Below are 22,854 nucleotides of genomic sequence, written 5' to 3'. Positions count from 1 at the left end.
TTTATTTTAATATGATAGTCATACTTATTGCTTTAAACGCGGAACTGGTTGGAAATTTAATGTAAAGGTTAAGTGTAAGCAAACAAATTACAAATAATGTTTATTTATTCTTATTCTGTTTATTTTTTATTTACTCACATTGTAATAAAAAAAATTGTGCAAACGAATATTTTATATGTAAAAAGTTAAGTGTTAATTAATTTTCAAGAAATAATTGAATTAAAAATGTTAAAATTAATATTGATTGATAATAAATATTAATATTAAAATTAAGAATCAAGTTGAAAACTTTCAAATTGTATTTTTAATAAATATAAATTTATCAATATAACAAAATGAAAATGAATAAAAAAAATGATGAATAAGATAATGATATTTTTGTTACATATTCGTAGTATGATAAAAAATTTTTCGATTATATTACGTACCACATTAAGAATTATACAAATAATTGGTATTACGTTTTTACTTTGTTATATTTCGTAATTGAATTTACATTAGAAATTTAGTGTTGTGAAATTATGACAGGAAATATATAATATACGTATTTCTCAAATACGTATATTCTCAAATACGTAAAAATATATTGATAATAAAAAACACATTTTACAATATATGAAAGTTTCATATTATATTTCATATTTCTTTTATTGTATACTTATATTAAGTAAGATAATATTTGAATAAATGAATAATATTTTTTATTTGACAATAAATTTATAACAATTAATTTATTGTAAATTTGAATACTTTTTTCAATATATGATTAATTAATTAAAAATAAATGTGTGATTAATGATATAATTTTTTTGTGATGATGATTTCTATATCGGATCCAAGTATTACAGGTTGCTATTGCTACGCTCCTGCCGAAAATACCGTTATATTCGACAGAGCGTTGAACTACAAATGATTCGAACCAGTATAGTGAAGACATTGCGATATTTTTTAAAACGGTACCGACAAATACGTATTTTTGTATTTTTACAAGAAAAATAATCATATTGAGCTAATTAGTCACAAACACAGTGACACAAAAAATCTGTTATCTATTACTGTTGAGTGTAAGAATAATGAAAAACTGACGATGATAATGATAGTTAGCAAATAGTATAAACGAAGTTAGTATATGTAGTGCAATTGTGAGACGACAGTGTTTCTTATTTGGATAATGTGCATTTAATTATTTTGTTTAATTAATTGTAACGAAATAGAAAACGAAACAAAAATAACAAATAAACTTGTGGCATATCGATTTTTAAAAGAATGTGTAATACAACGCGCGATATATAATTAAATTTCACAATGAAAGAAATAAAAATGGAATTAAAAAATGGACATTTATTGGAGAAGAATAAAAAATCAACAAAGAAACAAAAATCGATATTTTGGGCCTATGTACTGTGGTTAATCGGTGGTTTAGTTGGCGCGCATCACATATACTTGGAAAGAGATGCACAAGCTTTTGTATATTTTAGCACTTTTGGTGGATACTTTGGTATCGGATGGCTTCGAGACATCTATAGAATTCCTTCATATGTGCGCGATATAAACGAGGATCCCAGTTTTATAAATGATTTTAAACAAAAAGTTAGAAATAATCGTAAGGTATATCGAAATTGATAAATAATCGATCTTAATTTGAATAAATATGTTAGGAAAAAGTAATCTAATGAATCGTATAATATTTCAACATATAAAAAGTTTTTTTTTTATATATCGAATACAAGAAATAAGAATCGATAACGTAAGCAAAATATTAATGCAGCATATCATATTTGATTTCAGCCGCCATTCTCTACGGTGCGATTTGTTACTGAAAATGCTGTTGCATATTTATGGGCTGAAATATTTCGCAATGCCATTCCAGGAGACGAAATATATGGAATTAATTTTAGACATTTACTCATTTTAACGCCTTTAGTTGTTGCTTTAGGTAAAAATATATAAAATAAATATATATAAGATATGTTATACGTATTACGTAGTTGCGTTTAATATATACATGTCACTTACGATTATTAACGATTATTACGTTCGTTTTCCAAGTATAATTAGTTGATAAAATTTTTATCAAACTATGTGTCTACATTAAATTGTTACAAGCACACAACAATATGTTTATATAAATATAAAATGATGCAATTTATGAAAATAATTTAATGAATATACATTTCATAATTATATTCATAATTAATAGATTTATAAAATATTCATTTCTTTAATTTTCATTTTTTTCCATTAAAAATATAATTCGTTATTTTATATTATATTTATAATTGATTAAATTCATATTTGTTTCTTTTGTCCTCGTTTTCTTTTACAGAATGTTTTTCATGATTCTAACAATTGTATTTACTCAGGTGTTTGGACGATCGGAAATATTGGCAGGGAACAAGGTTCCATATGGATTGCTCTTTGCTCGGCGTATTTATTGTATCCAACGTTAACCTACATCGGGGATGACAACATGTGGGTATTTCTGATGGTCGTTGCTGCTAGTTTAAGCTTCGATACATTCAGCAAGCAATGGAGACTGAAGCCAAGGAAGAGAAAAAACATCATTCAAAGAATCTTTTATCTCGGTTTAGCTGCTGCACTTTACACGTTTTTACTAGGATCATATCTATGCTTTAATGCTGTTGTTACCGATAGCGAGGGCGAAGAGATCAAATTATCGGAAGCTATTCAACACTTTTTAACGTCTCCTATATGGCTTGATCTTAAGGTTAATTTAATTATTTTAAATTGATATCATTAAGACAATTGGATGAAGATTTTATGAAACCTAAAATTTTCTAGGCGAGTCTCGAAGCAACATGGAATCAAGCGAAACATCAAGGTTTCTGGGCAACATGGGCACAATTGATAGATCTTACGGATCCTCGAGGAGAAATAAACGCTTACAAGGTATATAATTTGAAATTTATTTTATAATTTTATATTTATACTTAAATTCCCTTTATATAGATTTTAGGTCTTTCCCAAACGGCCACGCAAGCCGAAGTGACGTCTCGTTGGAGAGCACTCTCGAGGGACAATCATCCGGACAAGATAAAGGGCACTGAAGAAGAAAGGAGACAAGCTCAAGAGAAATTTATGGAAATTCAACAGGCATACGAGATTCTTTCGAAAGCGAAGAATCGCAGACAACGTCGAAATAGAAAATCGGATGAATCGTAATCAATAAATCTGTGCTCAATAATTTCGAGATACACAGTATGATACATGCGATTCATCAAAGTGGGGATCAATCAAAATTATTGAACAATTATTTTAACATACGATAAATTAATGATAAACAAAGGCATTTTGTTATATCAAGGATATATGATGTTCCGTATCTCGTAAATATTTATAATAGATTTTCTTGAAAAGATTTATTTTTTATTTTACAGTAATAAATAACAAACGAGGTACGGAGACAAATTGTTTTCATTCATCATACACAAATCTCCATGTGAAGTCCAAATGTGAAGCATTTGTTCTACCTCGTTATTCCGTATATACTATAGCAAGATAGACTTTTATTTTTATTGAACGCATTATTGATTCATAAAATTTGGCACTGTTTTGCGTTCGAACATTAAATATAAATGTTAATATGTATATGTAAAATTGAATGTATAAATATAAATATTATGATGTACTATTTAGGAATTCGATATGTTTTTGTGTAAGTATATTATTAAGTACATCTATATTCGATTTTTATCTTGATAAAAATGATTATTTTCGCCTTTTAACGGAGAAAAGATATTTTACAAACAAATAGTGTTATTTTTATATCAAGAAATTTATTTATAAATTTGTTCGATGATCGTTGCGTGATTAAAAAAACGTTATATTTGTATTCCAATATGTTTATAAACTGAAAAATCGGAGGAGCGAATTTTCTCATCGCGATTTGACGGATGATTATTTAAAATTGTTTTAAAAATACTTTATCGATTCGATGGTTCATCATTACCTATTCTTATCGATTCTTTGGTATTCGTGATTTTATAGAAGTTCGTCTATCTGCGTATTTTCTCTGGTATAGTTTACTAAAATCGTAAACTACTAAAAATAAATTTCATCGTTTCACGCGTTTTAAACACCTACTAGCATCATTTACTTATATCGAATCTGAAGTTTAACGATTAATAACATACGAAAAGAAAAAATAATCCGAACGAAGACTGGTAATCCTTTTCTCTGTCGATTATATAAATAACGTTGAATGACGTTAAAAAAAAATTTGCCGATGGAAACGAGATTCTCTGAGAATTCGTTTAACATCGATAATTTTTTAAAAAGAGCGAGATTTGCGTCGCTCGCTAGGAACTGTATTGATAAAAAGTTGAAACTGAATCAAAAATTCTTAAAAATATTTTTTTTTTTCGAGAACATCGCGATTTTTCACGCTTGCGCGCGTTTATTGACAAATCGGCTTACGAATACAAATTTACCAATTTATTTATTTTTCTTTTTTGACCGTGATGGTTTTGCTACCGCATTCTCGATTTTCTCCGTGAAATTTGACCCATATTTGTCCTTTGATTGCTCGATGAAATCTTGCGGTGAAACTAACGTCACCCTAAAAAAAAAAAAAAAAAAAAATAATAAAATAATTTATCTAATTTATAAAGTTGGAATGTTTGGGATAAACACGTAAATATCATAATACCTTAATTGTGGAACGCTCAATGGTCGAAGAAGACTCTTAACAACGGGAGGAACGTCGCTGGATTTTGGCAAAGCGGGACTACTCGCGCATAGGGCAGCGCTAGTTAATTGCGAGACCAGAGAAAAATTTCTGTCTGGTCCAGATGTTGTGCGAAAAACTTTTCTTATTTTTGATTTGAGTCCCGAAGATGACGACGACAAGGGTGTAGCAGGAATTGGCACGACCTACATCAAATTTATATTAAATACGTAGAACATTAATATACTTGGAAGATTAAAAATTTGCACAATTGAACGATTGCATTCGTCACGAATTTTATAATTATTCGAATTTTGATTTTCCATTGATCAATTATCCGACGATTATATATATTTATTTATTTTTCAACATATATATTATCAGATAAAATTGGAAGAATTTTACTCGAAATCCAAAATTTTCAAAAGTGTTCAATCCTATAAGTATGATAAAAAAAAATCATATTCGTACGATTGAAAATTTTCGCTATCGAATCAAACTTGATCCGATTATTCGAAAGAACTTATTATTATTGTATTTTCTTTGGAAAGATCCTCCGATGCAGTTTTCTAAATCATTTATGAAATAATCTTTAAAATATATGTAACTATCGTGAAGATAATAACAATCACAGTGACATTTAGTAATATAAGGTACTAATAATTTTACTACAAGTTTCAATCATAATTTTCATTAAGAGATTTACCTTTCCTTGTAATACTTTTGCCGCCAGTTCGGGTTCACTGCCCCACCGACAAGAAGTCGATCTTTCAAGAAGTCGATGCCTAGCGAACCTTTCGATCACTTCAGCGCACACGTACCTCCCACAAAATCTGGCCCATTGTTCCGCTCTCAATCCTCTCCCGTGATCCCTCAATGTCGGATTCGCGCCTGAAATTCAAACGTTCGAGTAAAATTTCATTTTATTTTATTCCTTCCTTCTTATCGTTGCGAAAAAAGGAAAGAAAAGGGAAGGAGGGAAGAAAATTAACTTACCGGCGAATAACAAAATTTTGGCGCATTTAGTCCTTCCTTGAAGGGCTGCCTTCATCAACGGCGTAAAACCCGACGCGTTCCTCGCGTCCACCTCGATCTCCGGACACCTTTGAAGGAGTATGTTCAAACATTCCGTTTGCCCTGATCCGAACGAAATATTAAGAGAGATGTTAAATCGAGACTCGTGTCCTTCGAAAAATCGAAAGTGTTCGCCGTAACAAGTCGTTCGTAACTCGCCCGTAACGTTCCACATTTTGGCTTTGAAACGTCTGTTGGCGTACGTCACGACGAACCACGCGCGTTTCAAGTAAGTACTCTAAGTTATTTTCGACGGCGATGACGCGGTACAATCCTTACGGCATCGCGGCTATAAAATTTAACGTCTGCTTATAACGTGTATTACGATATATATATACAGAGTGTCTCCGAAATCATGGTGCAAACGACCGTGTCTGATGATTCTATGTGCGAAAGTAAATGGAGGAGCGAAAAAAAGGAAAAGAAAGAAATAACGTTTTCTTCGTTCAAGCCTTTGTTTTCAAATAAATCAAGCGAAATTGGCTACTTTCCAAGATGCAATACGATAGGAGATACGTGTAATCGAGACGAGATTAAAATCTTTTTTCATTTAAAAATTATACAACTCGATCGCAAAGGATAGTTCATTTACAGTACGGTCGAAGAAATAGGAAAATTTTTCAAAATAAAACTATCCTATCATCATCGTCTACGAGACACCCTGTATAGCTACACTTTCTAACGCGAGAAGTGTTTATAAAATTTATATCCACCACGTGGCCGGATTCTTTCGATCACACGTAGTACGCACGTAGAGAGGTTGCTGCAAGGCGAACATCTCTGTCCTTGAAAGATTTCCGCGTGACAGATTGATATTTTTTCGACCCGCTGTCGATCGTCATAGAAAAAGAGATATTTTTTTTTTTAAACTCATAAAAAGCGAGCGCTTACCGGCTTGCGCGGCGAAATGCAGCGGCGTGTTGCCCTCGTTGTCCGGAATATTCGGATCCGCCCTTTCGAACGAGAGCGCTAGCTCCAACATCGTCGAGGCACCGTTTCCAGCCATGTAGCTGATGGCGGTCTAACAATCGTTGAATATTATTTCACTCATCGGTTGCGCGAGATACTTGGTTTCTCACTTTGTTGTTTTTCCAACGGTAAATATTCCGTTAATCTTTTATTTTGTTACGGAAAGGGATCGAATCTCAATGATCCGAATGAAGGTCTAAGTAACAGCTGGTGATCATTTTAGGTCGATTGTTATAGGGATTTTTATGAGATGTAATTGTGTGGAATTGGGAAGTGGCTACGTATATCGTTGAATTAAATAATAACAGCTTTTAGAAGATCTAATTATAGAGTTGGAAAACTGAGGATGTCACAAATTTTTTTATAGAAGAGTAATTTTGTCAGATCCTGCATAACAGTATGCATGGCCATTTTGTAATTTCATATTATAGCATCAACGAGGATCTTTTAGTTTTTTTATTTTTTCTTTGCATTCGCCGCATGATTAATACTTAAGAATGTTGTATATATATATATTTTTTTTTTTTCGTTAGAAGAAAAGATCGTGAAGAAATTATATCGTATTTCAAGAGGAGATGAAAAATATAAATACACGATACGCTCGAGATATTTGTCCAACGAGCATCCAACTCGTTATTCTTTAGTGAGACGCGCACAATGGACCGTGCGGTGTAAGGATCAATTTATTAAGTGGTTACTGACGTTGACGTGATAGCTCAAATGCTATTACTTCATGTGCGTCATTGTAACAAACACATGTCGAAATAAGACTCTCACTTGTTTTCGTGCGAAGAAGCGTACGAGCTTTTCGGGTAAAAACGATAAAATTTCTCCACTTTTCAAACATTTTTTTCAAATATTTTTCAAATCCGATTTAAATATCGGATTTTCTTCCGCGCAAGAAATCGCATATCGAGGAAGTAATATTTAAATTAATCCTGGAATCTAATCATTAATAATCGAAAAATTATTGCGATATGCAGCGTATAGTACTGTTTTAAATTCTTAATATTATATCGTTTCTCTGATTTGCCTTTACGTGAGAAACGTAACAAATTTAACCAAATAACGCATTCTATTTTAAAAACATTAAATTGTACCTAAGAGACATAAGAACGCGAAGAATAGCGCGGTTTATTTAAGGACGCCGTGTATATACTTGCCTCGTTTTTTTAAACGATTAAACGACACTCGCGTCTACGTTACAAAAAAATTATTTTTTCCACGGCCTTGAATCAATTATTCCAACACACTCGAAGAGAACGTGTATCTACGTGATAAATTTCTTTTATCAACGTGTCGTATGCAAATACATTGTCACCGTCAAATCCAACGATATACATTTACATGTATATAATGTAAATATATATCCGTAAAAAATGTTTAATCAATTATCTATCTCATATTATTCGATTTCATTATTCGTAAAATGAATTTTCTTTTAGAGTCCAATCCAAAAAATTGGTACAAATAAAAGATATCACCGTCCGTTTCACCCAAATCGCTGGTAATTTTTATAAACCAGGTTTTATCGATCGATCTTTCAAAGATTACAATTATACAGCCTGTTCAACGAAGACTCACCCTGCCGCTGCTATCAGCCATATTGACGTCCATGCTTCCAAATCCAAATTTTCGCACTTGAACTGCGATCTCATTGAGGACTGCATCGTCGGCATCTCTTGCTGCCCTCAGAAGGGCCGCTGGGCCCTCGGAGGTTTCTTCCCACGAGGACGGCACTTTCGCGACGATATCCACCTCGCGTACGCTACGATCTGGTGGATGGAAACGTGACTATATATTTGCTCAAAAGTGTCTTTGCGATTCTTTTTTCCCTTTATTTATTTGAAATGAATACGATAAACGAGATACTTGATATCTTTTAAACGTGATAAACTATTTACACGTTTAATCCGATAAACGAAATGACAAGAAAACACGAAATATGTATATATAAATGATCGGCAAAAAGCTAGAAGGAACAACGAATAGACCGTTATCCCGATAACTCCCGGTGTATGACGTATGCGTTAATATAATTTATCTCTCTTTATAAAATTTTCAACGTTTGAAACCGGATTAATTTTTAATCCCACTTTTTTTTTTATATATACATGATTTACGGTTCAGAGAAGATACGCCGTTATATCTTTCCGCCCGTTATTGTTCCACGTTTGTTTATACGGCTCGTATTGTGCGCCGTATGCAATATTCCGTTTGATGAATCTCCAAAGAAAACAGCGAGCGCGCAAACTCCGCGAAATCGAAAAACTGTATCCGGCTTGGAAATCGATGCGTTACCGATCGAGGTTTATTGAACGAAGTTTCACCTCGGGCGACGAGAGAATGAATGGAAACGAGAGGGAGGGGAAGAAACGCATACCTTGCAGAACACCCTTGTGGTACACCTTGACCTCGTGAACGGCGGCTCTTTTATAAGGTGCGCGTTTCTCCTCGAAGCTGGTGTCCGAGCTGAAGGACACCGATTTCTTTACACCGTTCGTCTTCCTTCGCTCGACCAGCAACGTTTGTACAGTTGGAGCGCGTTGAAACGGATCGAGATGGTCGTTCAACAACGAGAGGTAACCTTTGAAACTCGGATACCTGGCCGAGCTCGTTTCGCCGCAACGATTACTCTGCTTCCTCCCGTCCGAATTGTTCGATTTCCTAATTTTGTCCGCGGGATGCGTGAAATTGGACAGAAACGCGGAAGACTTTTTCAGAATGCTCTCCTCGCCCGATCCTCGCCCGATCTTCCGCGTTGTCCAAAGACCTGAAACGACCACACAACCATCCATCCCCTCCTCGTCCTTTCTATATTTCGGCGGTAATAACTCGAGATGCTTGTAGGCGCCAGCAACACGATGCAACACGATCCTATTGTCGTTATTCAATATTCGAGCGTCGCGCGTTTTAAAAATAGAAACAATGGCATAACGGTGAGTGTGTTCGAAAGGAAAAATCGGCTCGCGAAAGAGAACTTTTCTAGAACGCGTGACGTAACGCGGTTGAAAAAGAGAAAAAAAGAGAAGGAACGGATTCTCAGATTTTCCGAAGAGGAGAAACTCGGACGTGCTTACCTTCTCTCAGATAGTCGGGTACCGAGAACGATTTTCTTATGGGCCGTTGAGCTTTCCTCAAATCCGTCGCCGGTCCTTCCGCGTCTTTGGCGAGCCGCTCGCAGGGGATGTCTCCTTTGAGAGGCAAGTTGTCCCGATGTTTTGCGCGAGTACTCGCGTTCACGGTCGCCTTGTTCCTCTTGTCAACGATGCACGGCGCCGGCGTCTCTCTCGCGGTGCAGTTATTTCGAGCGAGATCCCCCCTAGAGGCGACGATGCTGTATTGGTTCACGGGGCAACTATTGCCCTTTGCCAATGAGCTGCACTTCAGTCGCGCCGTCTGGACACCGTTCACCTGCCAGTTGTCCTCTTGCGAAGGCCGGCTATTATTCTGTTCCGGATCATTCATGCGTATCAAAGATATTTTCTTTTTTATCCTCGAAAAAGGTTAAGATTAAAAGGTTTCTTGATTCCATTTGGGGCGAGAGGGAATGTAGGGGTGCGTATGACTGTCGTGAAAGGAATTGTTTGGATGCAGATACGCGAGTGTAATGTTAATAAACCAATACGTTCGAGGATATATATATATATATATATATAAGTACATTGTGTAGACGCGTGTCGCGATAACAGAAAATGTTTATCTTGTTAGATTTATTGTTACTCGCGTTCAGTTTTCCAGAGAATTGCTACGAATTTCGTGCTCGCTTGAAGATATTTCGCTGACTCGTTGCAACACGTGTGACGTATCTCGAGAATCACTTAAAACTTAATCCTCGATCGACAGAAATAATATATATCTTTTTCTTTTACCTCTAATAATATTTTAACCAAAAAATCTTCCAATTCTTTGATGCGATACCCTCAGATCCAAATCAATCCCCTTCTTTTTTTCTTACTTTACCCTAATTCTCGAAAACGATCGGAGGTAATAGAGAGGGCGAAAGGGGGAGAAGTGGAGAAAAACTTACGAGAAGAACTGGAGAAAGTTCTATTTAAACGCGAGTTGGCGTGTCGAAAATCGATCATTCCCGCGGAAACACTCGGAAATCACTGACGGTGTCGCGGATCACGGCACAGCCTGTTCCTCCTCTCATGTATTCGGAGTAGGAGAAGCTCCTTGAAAAGCGAATCGTGCCTTCCGGATCGCTTCGCGAGACGTGCACGCGAGTTCTACCGCATCCGTTTCGACTAAACGCTATTTATACGCCGGTTAAATCGTTGGGTTGCTCGGTCGTTGGTGCCTCGTCAACGATGCGTGTACGCGCATTATCGAGCGAAACCTCGCAAATACCCCTCAATAATACCGGCGTCAACCTGTTGTTCCTTTTGTCTCCCTCGCGATTCTCAATTTCTCCCCGAAGTAAACGGCAAATGAGTAAACTTTTCCTTTCCTCTTTTTCTTCGAGGATAAAAGTGTACAAAGTAAAAGAGCGCTTACTTGACCGATGATATTCCGTTGCACGGTGGACACACGTTGGAGCATCGTCTCCCCGGTATATTTGTTTCCACCGGTTAAACACACTCTTCCGCGCGTCGACGATCCGTTCCCTTGATTCTTGGTCATTGTTGATCTAGATTCCATCGAGGATCGTCGAGGATCGAGGATCGAAGGGGGCCACCTGTCATTGCCTGCGATTCGTCATTGCAATCGGCGATTGAAGTTTACGTAACACCTTACCGGGAGCGTGGATTATCTTTGAACAGAGGCTCGTCGCGTTTGAACTTGATTTGTTTGCCGATGTATCGACGTATCCATGGCGCGGCCTCTCGAGAGAACTTCGCTCGATCCACTCGTCCTTTTGCCGCGTGCTTATTTTGGCGGCATTTACTCGCTCGTCGTCGTCGTCGTTGTCCTCGTCGCCGTCGCCTCTGGCGTTAAGCCAATATTTTGAATTCTCTCACTGCACGGGAATCTATCGATTATGCCATACTCGAAAACTTGCCCCGGCCTGTTTATCGATTTTACAAAATTATTACGATATCTACCGTTTGAGAGAGCGCATATGGCCGGCGAGCTATTTTAGCGAGTACGTCAGATTACGCGGAATACGCTTTCCACGAAAGAGAGAGAGAGAGAGGGGAAAGGGAATAATTTTGGAATAATTTGTTGCCGGTATTTTCATTAACGAGTTCCCGTTAAATTCGATTTAATCATCGAGAGACAATGGGAGAGCTGGTGTTTTTCTTGGTGAGAATTGATTACGTGACTGATTTGGCGAGAAACCAGAGTACATAATTTACGTATAGTTGGTTCGATGTGGTCGTAAAATCAAACGAGCGAAATACTACAGATGTTCCGTCTGCCGAAATAAGCAAATTGAAACGTTACGGAAAGTCACGAACTCGAGCGTAGTTCAATGCCATTACTCGGGACGAGTTATATTATAACGAAAGGAAGAAAAAGAAAAGAAAAGAATTAAAAAAATAGAGATTCGAAGTGGGAAGTAATATTTAAAGAAATAATGAGAGAAAGAAAATTTTATCGTGGGATATTAATTATGTTTAAAAATTTTGGCAACAGTAGAGATAGATACTATTGGATATGTTATTAATTTAATTAACGATGCGAGTCGAGCTTGTCTAAATACGAGCGTGCAATTAATGAAAATTCATAAGGGTGCTCGACAAACTCGATGAAGGTAATCAATGTCGATAGCACGCGCGCGAGTTCATCAGGAATAATAATAATAACGTTACGTTGATAATTCACGTGTGACATTGTGTCATTGACACATTTTGCACACGATATAATAACCTCACTGGCAAATTCGACACTTGACGTCTCAATCGGTTTTCGGTATCTACGTAAGAACGTTCTTTTCCATACTGGCCAGGCTTCGGTTTAATTTTAAACGAGGCCGACGTCAAACTGGTGGGATTCGTAAATTTGTCGCTTAATATCATGACCGTGATTCGTTACCTTTAATTTGTAACGAAGCGCTGTAAATAAACAGATTATTCCGCGCTCGACAGACAATTCGATCGCCTCTCTCAAGAAAAATTCTATCTATTCTATAAAAACCGAAACGATCATAATCGAGAGCTTTTTTTCCCCCCCAAGACCTTGTAACTTTCTTTTTATAGTTCTTTCGTGGTAATAAAAAAAGCATCACTTATGAATTGGCGCTGTAATTCACGTCTTACTCGATCAGAATATTGAATGAAAAGTTTACTTGTTGTTTCGAGTGTCGTTTCGAACATCACTTGTGAAGTTAAACATTCTACGCTTCTCGAATTTAAGGATCACTTTTAAAGAAATATTTACCTGTTTCTATTTTCGTTTATCGATGTACGATGCGAAAATAGCGCGAATATTCTCGTTCAAAAGATCTAAGACTTTCTAAGATGCATGTATCTCGTATACGATATTAAGAATTTGTTTAAAGAATATTTGCACATCTTTCGATGAAAAATTTACCGGGTATAATGTAATGGTAGTACGTTTGTAATCGTAGACTGCGTATCGGAAATTCAATAAAAGAAATAATCCACGACGCCATTAATCTTATCGCTCAACTATTCAAACTAATCTATTCGCGTAAGGGTTGATTGGATACTGGGCTAAAATTTAATTCGCACCCTCGCCCTGAAAGTATCACGAGAGTCGTATCGCACGCTCTCTCATCCGCGCAGTCGCAGATTTAGGCCAGATACTCTTTAATATCTAGTCGAAACGAAAAGATTCTGAACACAAAAATTGTATAACTTTTTCTTTTTCATTTTATTTGCATATCAAAATGTTTTTCCATCTGAGTGACAGTCGACCGAAATGAAACGGAAAAAAAAAACTTTCACGATTTTTCTAACATACCTACCGAGTTTCGTTCGATCTATTTTCGTGCAGTAACGCATTATCCATTGGGACGCATGCACGTGTTCGGAAGTTTCAACGATTCAAGTTCGATTAGAAAACTAAAACTTCCAAAAATAGTATTTACCTACATTAGCAGTTACTTATGTATTTTACAGATATAGTGGATTTCAAAGCAATCTGCCGAAAACTAATCTTTTCCGGCTTGACTAAAATGTATATACCAATACTGCGTTACGGGTCTAGAATAGCCATTTAATTAGAAATACGTAGGTCGAACATAATATATATTCTTGAAATATTTACTAAAATAGAAACGTTTAGTTTCGATTACAAAATAGTAATATGTTAGAAAAATGTAAAACATGAGCTATTCGATATTCGTGATAAATGAATCGCAATTTTGAAGAAAAATAGTATATACGTGCAAAAGAAACATCTATGTGATGACGTGTTATTAAAAGAAAGCTATTATCCGCATGCAATTTATTCAAAATGGTATTCGAAGGTTTTTTATTAAATGGATTTTACATAGATTTCAATATAGATACGATTCGTTATTCCGTATCGGAGAAATGTCAGAATTCATTAGTTCAAGGTTGAATGCGACTTAACCTTAAATTTAGTTCGACTTTCGTATCGATCGTAAAACTCGTTTAAAACCGTTTTCTGTAAAAAATAGTTGAATTTTTGCTGGATAACAAATCAAGTCGAGTTAATGTATCTTGAAAAACTGTTTTACGTTATCGACTAAAGGTATGGATAAAATAATTTTGATTAAAAAATCAGGAAAAAACAATAATGCGTACTTCAAAGTGTAATACTATATTTCGATAACATAGAGAGTTTACATCGAGGATGAACTATTTGATGCAACGCTAATAGTGTAGCGTGCATAAATCTTCCTCATGCTGGCAGCCCTTTAATTATGAAAAAAATAGCAATATCGTGGCAATGCTGATCAGGTGGAAAATACAATAATTGTGAGATGATTCTCATATGTTTTACGTACGATACTTATTTGGCAACAATCAACAACTGGGATCAAAGGTCACGAGTGGTATAATAACGATTATTTAATATTTGAAAATTTCAATTCACCAACTTTACGACTCGTCTCAACGAGCTACCATTTATAATCGTTGATCCCAAAAATTACGTAAGAATTTTTACACGGTTCCCGTGCTTACACTTTCAAATTCCTTCACACGCGAAAACAATACATTCTCCTTTCTTCCATCACGAGATGCTTTTAATTCGTGGCAGTAAAAATTCTAATATTATGCATCGAATACAACACGATACATTAAAAATCAAAGATAAACGTTAACTTAAACGCTTAAAAACGAGATCATTGGTAAAAATACAAACTTCTTAAACACTATCGATTCAAATACAGTACACATGTATCTATGTATCTGCATAACGAAGAACGAGTTTCATTTCACGTTGAAAAGAACAAAATAGTTTAAAATAAATCGGATCGAGTTTGTAATTCTCGACGTGTCAAAAATGTAAATATATACATATATATATGTATATATGGATAAAGGCATCGACATTCTTCTTGGGGAGTACTTATCGATTTGAAATGCTATAGAAGATGAGGAAAACAGGCGCTTTACTGAAAAAGTACAAGTTGAATAATTTAGAGAAAAGCATCCGTCGAACTTGCAATCTTCCGAAAAATTTTCTTTTCTTCTTCTTAAACTTTTCGCTCGAAACAAAATTTATTGAACCCACGAAGCAGGTACCCAGAGCGGTTCCGATTCAACCCGATGAACGGCGTTCACCAGCTGTTCGAACGCAATAGGGAGATCGGCGTTTACGATTACTTCGTCGAACAGATGAGTGTACAGAAATTCGATCCTTGCAGCGCTATGCAAAATTTCACTAAATTCTTCGTCCTGCAAAGCGATCGAATATTCGTTATGTATAACGTTATAAATATAACTCTGAATAGAAAAATGATTGATTTACCGTGAAACCTCGAGAGTTGCTCTCGTCAAAGGTTGACCTTGCTCTAGCATCGTTCCTAGTTTCTTTCAATATCTCAAACCTCGGCGGCTTTATATATATCACGTACGGCTTTGTCTGCGGAGTTCGAAGCATCTTCAACGCTTGGTAATGAGGATTCAACAGACACACGTATCCGGCGTTTATCAACGAGCTCACGCTTTCAGAACTGGTGCCGTACAAGTTCCCTTTATATTCCCCGTATTCTATGAACTTGCCAGCCTCGATCTCCTCCTCCATCTTTTCACGGCTAACGAAGTGATACTCCTTCCCGTTGATTTCGCCTGCTCTCGGCTGTCTCGAGGTATCTGAACAGCGCCACGGAAATCAATTTTAAACGATTTTGACGAAAGTGAAAAGAAAAAAAAAAGCTGTACTGGATGAAAATAACGATTGGAATAAACGAGATCGAAGGAAACTTACAAGGGACAGGTGTCTTGTACTTATCGGGGTCGGTGGCCATGAGCCGCCTCTTGAGCTCGTTCCTTCCGACACCGGGTGGCCCGATCAGAACCACCGGTCGGTAGAGACCCGGTCTTGGATAGAGTTTTGCGACCTCTTCGTAGGTCGGTATTTCTTCCCGGTCGAAATCGTCGTTCTCTGCAGCGTCATACATGATTTTTTTAGTTTTTACTCCCTGCAAGTTGCACTTTGTAGGCGAGGCGTGTAAAGAGGTAGTGGGACGGGGGCACAATGCGGGCAAAGGCACTGGAACAGAACACAAGCCTAACCGACGGTTAGGTCGTCAGGCCATCATCCGTTAAGAAGGGCAGCCGAGACCGGTTTCATCGTCGTTTCTTCCGTTCGTTCGCGATTAAGCAGATTGTTGTTACAGATCGCCTCAGCATGCAGTTAAACTTAAATGAGATTAGACTTCTGATGAGAAAAAGATGATCTCGCGGTTTTAATTAAAATTTCGTCAAAAGTACGGAAGAAGTAGGTTATTCTTTGATTTTGATGATCACGTTCGATCATGTTAATGGATGAAAATTGAAGATACAAACAGAAGCACACGTTATTATTTACACTCAATTATGCAAACTCTGTCACTTACTCATATTGTCATCGTCGGTTTTCTCCTTTTGCTGTCTCTCGAGGATAATCCGTCTCTCTTGTAAGGCTCTACTTGGGATCAAACCCGCCCTCATATTTCGATCACCTTCGCGTCTAGCTTGCCACCTAATTTAATAAATTTCATGGGGATTAGAGTAAGATTCACGATACGATAAAATTCGCACGAATAGAATAATTCCAACTCTCTACCAATAAGCATCATCCTGGCTGACGATGTGAAGGACATCACCCTTAGAAAAATCTAGTCCGGCCTCCTTGCAAGGTATGTAAGGATCTTCAGCAGCTTTGTACGAAAAATGCGCTCTAACTCGCACCTAATAATGGTAACAAGATAAATCGAACGATTAAAATTATTTAAAAAATAATAAAAGTTGCAAAAGTTGTTGACATTAAATCGAAGTGAAATACCTTGCTCTCGCGAATTCCTCCTTTACTATCGGCAGGCACTATTTTAAAGGTAATCGTACCCTCGGAATTTTGCTGAAAGAGGATATATATCGTTTTACACAGGGAATAATTTAGAAATAAAATTATAAGCGACGAATATCAATGATAACGGAAAATAATATAAAAGCTGCGACTCACCAATATCTTAAGAACACAGTTCGGAGTCTTTCCTTCGACGCTGATGCCGTTCACCTCGCAAACTTCGTCTCCAACGTGAATGAGGCCGGATCTATCGGCCGCGCCGCCATGCATTATTCGTGCTATCACGATCTTGCCGGTGACCTCGCATGTTTTAATGGTCGCCCCCTATTGTCAACGTGTAAACTGATATTTTTCATTTGCGAGATGCGCAATGTAGTGCCTTCGTTTAAAAAAAAACAAACAAACAAACGAACGAACGAAAAAAGAAGAAACAAAAAGAATTCATCGCGAAGGCGAGAAACAATCATTCGATCAAGAAGCAGTCGGCTCTTATCGATCTTAAAGTGATGCGTTCCTCGACTGCGTTTCAAGCGTAATTCGACTATGCTCGAAAATCTTTCAAATTTCCCGAGATAATCGAGAAATAAAAGTATCATTGGTATCGTCATCAGCGACGATTTTAATGATATTTCTACTCGAGAGTAACCATTCCTCGAGAATTGTTAAACATTGAAAAATAACTCGGTAAAGTTTTATTTTTAATTCGCATCTCGAAGAAGCTTCTATATATAATTTTATGATATGACGTAAAGCGTCCATCTCTCTGAGGAGTCAGTTTGAAACGAAGTTTTCGAATAATTCCTAAACGTGCTATAATATCACACTTTTATTATCTCGAGAGATTTTTCCATTATTCGATACACAAGGACATGCGGGACAATAACACTGGATACAATTGTTATTATTAGAGAAATTGTTTTATTTACATAAGCAAAAAAATGACAAACAAATAAACAAACAAATCAATGGGAGATTGCGATGGACGTACCGTATATAAGCAAAATGAATGACTCGTGTTTTAGAAGAACACGAACAGCGTTCTATTTACAGCCGATTCTATCCGCGAATATATATATATATATATTTTTTTTCTCTCTCACTCCGGTATAGAGGCGAGATCGCAAAGTGACAAAAACTAAAGTGTAAATCTAATGACGACTAGATGCCTGGTTAAATTAAAACGAAAAGGAACGGAGAAATAAATGAAATTCTACGAAAATCGTACTGCGCATTGCTCGATACGCAATGGAACGTTTACAGGCCTGTAAGTAATACATGTTTCGGCTTGAAGTCGACTTACCACGATCGGTTCAACGCCGGCGCCACACTTCGAAGCAAGTTTGACGATGAAAGAAACACGTGATTACTTAAGAAACAGTATTGAGTATCGTGCGAACGATACGTGTTCGATACTAAGATACTTATTACGGGAACATGAGGTATCTAAATCGATATAAAGGATTAATCAGGTTCAAATCCCATGCAAATCATTTTAATTACTTTAAAGCTATCACTCGTTCTCTTTTTCTCTTTCTCTTTCTCACACGATGACCCTCTTTATTATAATCCTTCCATGTGATTAAAGCGACTAAACTATCCGAGAAAGTGAAATTATTGTTCAATGACAAGAATCATATCCAAATATTGTCCAATATCATGTAATCTAAAAAAATATTTTCCAGAGAAGAGTAAATTCTAAAAGACTTTGAAAGATCAATACATTATAGTTATTAAATCTTCGTGTTGACTGTAGAAAAAAAAAAGAAAAAAAAAGGAAAAAAAAATTAAAAAACAAATATTCGTTTAAAAAAAGTAAAGAACACTTTGAAATCTCATACCGTCGTGATACGTCGAAACGACGTAATCTTTAAAACATTTTTTTTTTTCAAGTAAATAACAGAAGAGGCAATCGCGTGAAAAGATTATAATGTGTCACCCTGTATGTATATGTACATATACATACACACATATAGTCTTCTCTCTTATTTTAGTTAACTATCAATTTGTTCTATGCTATTAAGCTTTCTTTCTTTTCTTTCTTATCGTGGTATTTGAGCGAAAAATTTACTAAATAAAAAAAAAAAAAACAAAAAAATACTAAACACGAAACGTGCGACCTATGGTATGACGTACCAAGGGTTCGTTCGATTTCACCAATTGCACTATCTTCACGGTTTCTTCATCCTCGTCCACTTCCAATGGAATTTCCGGCAATCGAGGATAATAATCTTTTTGGGCAACTGCGTCGTGGGCACATAACAAGCCCTACGACAAAACACCTCGATTTCTCCTCAATTTTTCTGCCGATCTATTTGTTTATTCGCAGCGTTCACGTTACCTGTATGTGTGGTTTCTGAAGTAAATGGAAAAGTTCTTTGCAATCCTTCGAGACGTGAGTCTTCGTGGACAACAGATCCAAGACTTCGATGTCGATATCCATAGAATTGGAGAGTACGGGAAAGAATTTGTCATCCTTGACATTGTTCAAAATTTTATTATGCACGTTCACCAAAGCGTTCAATTCCTTTGATTGTAGCAACTCGCTTAAGAATCCGAATTCCTCTTCGGTGCAGCTCGGTATTTCGTTCTTGTTCTCCTGTAGAGAATTTAACAGCTTGGACAAAGCTAAAAGAAAGGAAAGATATTTTTATCGAATGGACGTTCAATAAAAATCAACAAAATTTATTCTTATTCTATTGTTCAGAAAGATCATAAAATTCAAATACAAAGATATACGCGATAAATGTATATACTCGAACAATTGTTTTTTAATTTTCAATTTAACGATTTAACATTATCGTACGAGATCGTACTACAATCTTCCAAAAACTACTACATTCTGATTATTTCTTCTTTTTAAAGAAACAATTTCACGGTAACATTATTTCCTGATCGATAAATTAATTTCCGTGAACGTGAAACATTCCTTTCTGTTGTAATGATAATATTTTGTTTCAAGTTAATTCGGACATTTTGTTGAAGAAGGTTTGCTAGCAGGTAAAAATAGATGTAATGTAATGTACGAATACAATATAAAGGTATGCTTCTACTTTCAAAATATCGCGTTCGATCGAGCCGGTGATATCGCATATCGAAATGCCGAAACATTTTAATTTGTGATGCCATTGATTAAAAGCTAAAAAAGAGAAGGATAAACGAAAACAAATGTATCGCGGTAAAACACAAGTAGTTGATCGTTTGAATTCACTCACCAGGATCCCAATTTATGTTTTCCATGACGAGCGCCGCTGTCATAATTCATCAGAACGAACTTCAATATTATTTTCCAGCGTGCTGGATTCGAAACTAAAAGGATACACTCGAACAGTAACGTGGCACGATATCAAAACGACAAAGAATAATCAGGTCAGTCGCGATGCGTATTTCTAGCAGATTCGTGCGCAGCGCCACGAATAACCGGGTAAAACAGTTTCTTGTTTCGCATTCGTGGCTGGAGTATCGTTATCATAGCGAGAATAATCTGTTACGTAAGCTACTGTCACTCGAAACGGGGTAGAATGACTACCACTAGATTGATCCGATCTCTCATCTCGTCAATCTTTTTGCTTTTCAGTTAATTAAACACCGTGATACACCAAACATTTTTTCCTATCGTTACCGAACAATTGTATAAAATATCTCTATAATCACTGTACAATTCGATTTAGCCAATATTCACGGTCCGATAAGGGTTTTCGAGCATTTTTTGGCATAGACGCGACACGGCACGTTGTCGTCGGAGGCCATCTTTAAAGGCAGCACTGTTTCTTCACTCTCGAAGCTAGAAATTTCTCCCTCTCCCTTGCCCTTTCGGTGGCATAACCAATTCACCATCCCTCTATAAATAGCATGTACTTTTAGTCTTGTTTTTCGATATATTGTTTCTATATCACATTTGTTGGCCTTCTTGGTATACTTTCTTTTCATAAAATTTTTTCTTTTTTTGTTTTTTATCCTCTTTCTTGCTTCTTCAACCCTGCCATGCAAGAGAGAAAAGGAGAGAAAAAAGTAAAGTATTCCCGTCACGTGCAAAGTATCATAATATCATAACATTATAATCAGAGAATAGACTTACTGTCTTCTTTTTTTCTCTCTATCATTTAATTTTAATTATATATTGCTGAAACAAGTTGGAATTTTGTGTTTTATGTTCTGAATTACCGATCGTGCAAGAAACCAGAAGTTTTGTGCCCTCTACAATTTAGGGCAGTGAATTTAGAAATATATGTAAGTATATATATATATGTAAAAGAATTTATTCGTAACCAGAGATATTGTGTTTGAATTTTTATCAATAATTAAAAAATGAAATGCAAATATTTTTATTCTTCATTCAAAGGATTTCTAGAATCAACCTATTTATAATTCATCCAAATATTTTATATGTATATACATATATACAAATGAAACATGAATTTTATATTTAACGCAATTCAAGTTGGAATATTCATAGTCGTATGAAGATTGTTTCCGAAGACATATTAAAACAAGTGTTTGAAATATACCTTGTGATTCCCGCGTAAAAATAGTTGACAATATTTTATGTTTTACAAATTTTAGATCTAAATTTTAAATCGATTAAAAATTCTTATGTCAAAGACACACAATTGACAATCGTATTTATATTTAATTACAATTTTTTTCCTCCTAGTAGCGCTGTTGTTTCATTCCATTCTGAATCGGTAATGTTGCATGTGATACGAGAATGGTAACGAGGTCATAGACAAAGTTTTTTAATCTATTGCATTGTACGATAGATCTATTCTATATATAATCATCTGACATAACTATTTCTTTATAATTAAATATATAGATTTCAGATATATTCTTTTTTAATATTTTGTCACAAGAGTTTTGAATCAATCATTATACGGATTTAATTATTAGAAAACATTAGATCTAATAAATTATAAAGTTGTAAATCATGAATAATTGTAAAAATTATTTACAAATCTTTTATATATAATTAAAATAAATCACGATACAATTGTTTTTATTTCGATGGAAATGTTCGTAAGACAATTTGAAATACGCGGTTATAATTTTATTTCTCATAGCTGGCGTCGTTTCGAATGTGGCAGCACTGTTAGCTGTGTATACATGCAGTTGTCTGCATGAAACATCTCGCCGCTAGCTTCGAAGTATTTTGTGAATTTTGTGTAGTTTTCTGTTGTGAAATTTTCATTGGAAATTATTGCAAACAGTCCATTATTTTCTCTTTGTGCAGTTTTGGTAAGATCATTGATTTCTTTTTACTTTATGCGAGTAACGCCACTCAAATTTTGACATGGCGTTGACACACACGGATTTCGGTCGAAATTTCTATAAAAATTCATAACCATTTAAGATAGTTTGGTTGATTTTTTTGTTTCTAAACATCGCGTATCATTTTGCAACGATACTTGTTGATACCGAAATCTTATTTCTGCAAGAAGAGAAATCGTATTCGCTGACGTTAGCACATGTATCTCGTGCCTACGATCCACAAGTGGTTGTGTACTGCGAATCGTATACTCGCGATCTTTCCAAATTTGACGATGACCAATTTATTCACGATTTCTTAACTATAAATCATCTATTAATTCTTATCAATACATACATATAGATTTTTTAAACGTTAAATCGTAAGCTTAAGGATGCATAGAAATAAAGATGTTCGTCACAGTGAACAGTTTGCAAATTTTATTCGTCGAAACGAAAAGTTTTAATAATTTCGAATAAGGGAAAAAATC

The 22,854-nt window shown here is 35.6% G+C and overlaps 4 protein-coding genes across 31 annotated transcripts in view; 2 read left to right on the top strand and 2 right to left on the bottom strand.

Moving 5' to 3' along the window:
* The first annotated feature begins 21 nt into the window (after positions 1-21).
* Positions 22-3,665, top strand: LOC108002958 (dnaJ homolog subfamily C member 22). 2 transcript variants are annotated; one of them, XM_017064965.3, is made up of 6 exons: positions 22-74; positions 849-1,608; positions 1,789-1,936; positions 2,364-2,728; positions 2,803-2,910; positions 2,971-3,665. In XM_017064965.3, exons 2-6 carry the CDS (start codon positions 1,306-1,308, stop codon positions 3,181-3,183), a joined length of 1,137 nt encoding a protein of 378 aa, XP_016920454.1. In that variant the 5' UTR covers positions 22-74; positions 849-1,305; the 3' UTR covers positions 3,184-3,665. The 2 variants fall into 2 exon arrangements, with proteins under 2 accessions (XP_016920454.1, XP_061940670.1); XM_062084686.1 differs by having other exon boundaries at positions 22-184.
* Positions 3,366-13,357, bottom strand: LOC108002955 (NF-kappa-B inhibitor cactus). 21 transcript variants are annotated; one of them, XM_062082863.1, is made up of 11 exons: positions 13,058-13,357; positions 11,471-11,693; positions 11,231-11,411; positions 9,811-10,180; positions 9,114-9,503; positions 8,315-8,505; positions 6,653-6,782; positions 5,684-5,824; positions 5,394-5,578; positions 4,670-4,893; positions 3,366-4,579 (listed from the first exon to the last, which is right to left on the bottom strand). In XM_062082863.1, exons 3-11 carry the CDS (start codon positions 11,372-11,374, stop codon positions 4,456-4,458), a joined length of 1,899 nt encoding a protein of 632 aa, XP_061938847.1. In that variant the 5' UTR covers positions 11,375-11,411; positions 11,471-11,693; positions 13,058-13,357; the 3' UTR covers positions 3,366-4,455. The 21 variants fall into 21 exon arrangements, with proteins under 21 accessions (XP_061938847.1, XP_061938889.1, XP_016920451.2 ...); XM_062082905.1 differs by having other exon boundaries at positions 11,231-11,421; positions 11,779-13,346; XM_017064962.3 differs by having other exon boundaries at positions 11,231-11,421; positions 11,471-11,741; positions 13,058-13,346.
* A 1,055-nt stretch (positions 13,358-14,412) lies between these two features.
* LOC108002968 (MAGUK p55 subfamily member 7) lies at positions 14,413-22,046 on the bottom strand. Of its 4 annotated transcripts, none has more exons than XM_017064990.3 (11): positions 20,335-22,046; positions 19,461-19,747; positions 19,256-19,387; positions 18,423-18,449; positions 17,279-17,446; positions 17,102-17,173; positions 16,883-17,007; positions 16,674-16,798; positions 16,043-16,345; positions 15,584-15,927; positions 14,413-15,510 (listed from the first exon to the last, which is right to left on the bottom strand). In XM_017064990.3, exons 1-11 carry the CDS (start codon positions 20,375-20,377, stop codon positions 15,334-15,336), a joined length of 1,803 nt encoding a protein of 600 aa, XP_016920479.1. In that variant the 5' UTR covers positions 20,378-22,046; the 3' UTR covers positions 14,413-15,333. The 4 variants fall into 4 exon arrangements, with proteins under 4 accessions (XP_016920479.1, XP_016920481.1, XP_016920480.1 ...); XM_017064992.3 differs by having other exon boundaries at positions 16,043-16,219; positions 20,335-20,994; XM_017064991.3 differs by lacking the exon at positions 18,423-18,449 and having other exon boundaries at positions 20,335-20,994.
* A 148-nt stretch (positions 22,047-22,194) lies between these two features.
* Positions 22,195-22,854, top strand: part of LOC107993719 (protein bric-a-brac 2-like) — a 208,467-nt gene continuing 207,807 nt past the window's right edge. For 3 of the 4 annotated variants that reach the window (XM_062082094.1, XM_062082150.1, XM_062082211.1), the window contains exon 1: positions 22,195-22,354. The gene's annotated coding sequence lies outside the window, so the exon portion shown is untranslated. The remainder of the gene's footprint in view (positions 22,355-22,854) is intronic. The other variant, XM_062081994.1, reaches the window with a different exon arrangement.

Source organism: Apis cerana, linkage group LG1 (assembly GCF_029169275.1).
Source record: "Apis cerana isolate GH-2021 linkage group LG1, AcerK_1.0, whole genome shotgun sequence".
Taxonomy (NCBI): Eukaryota; Metazoa; Arthropoda; class Insecta; order Hymenoptera; family Apidae; genus Apis; species Apis cerana.
This window is presented reverse-complemented; position numbering and strand designations above follow the sequence as displayed.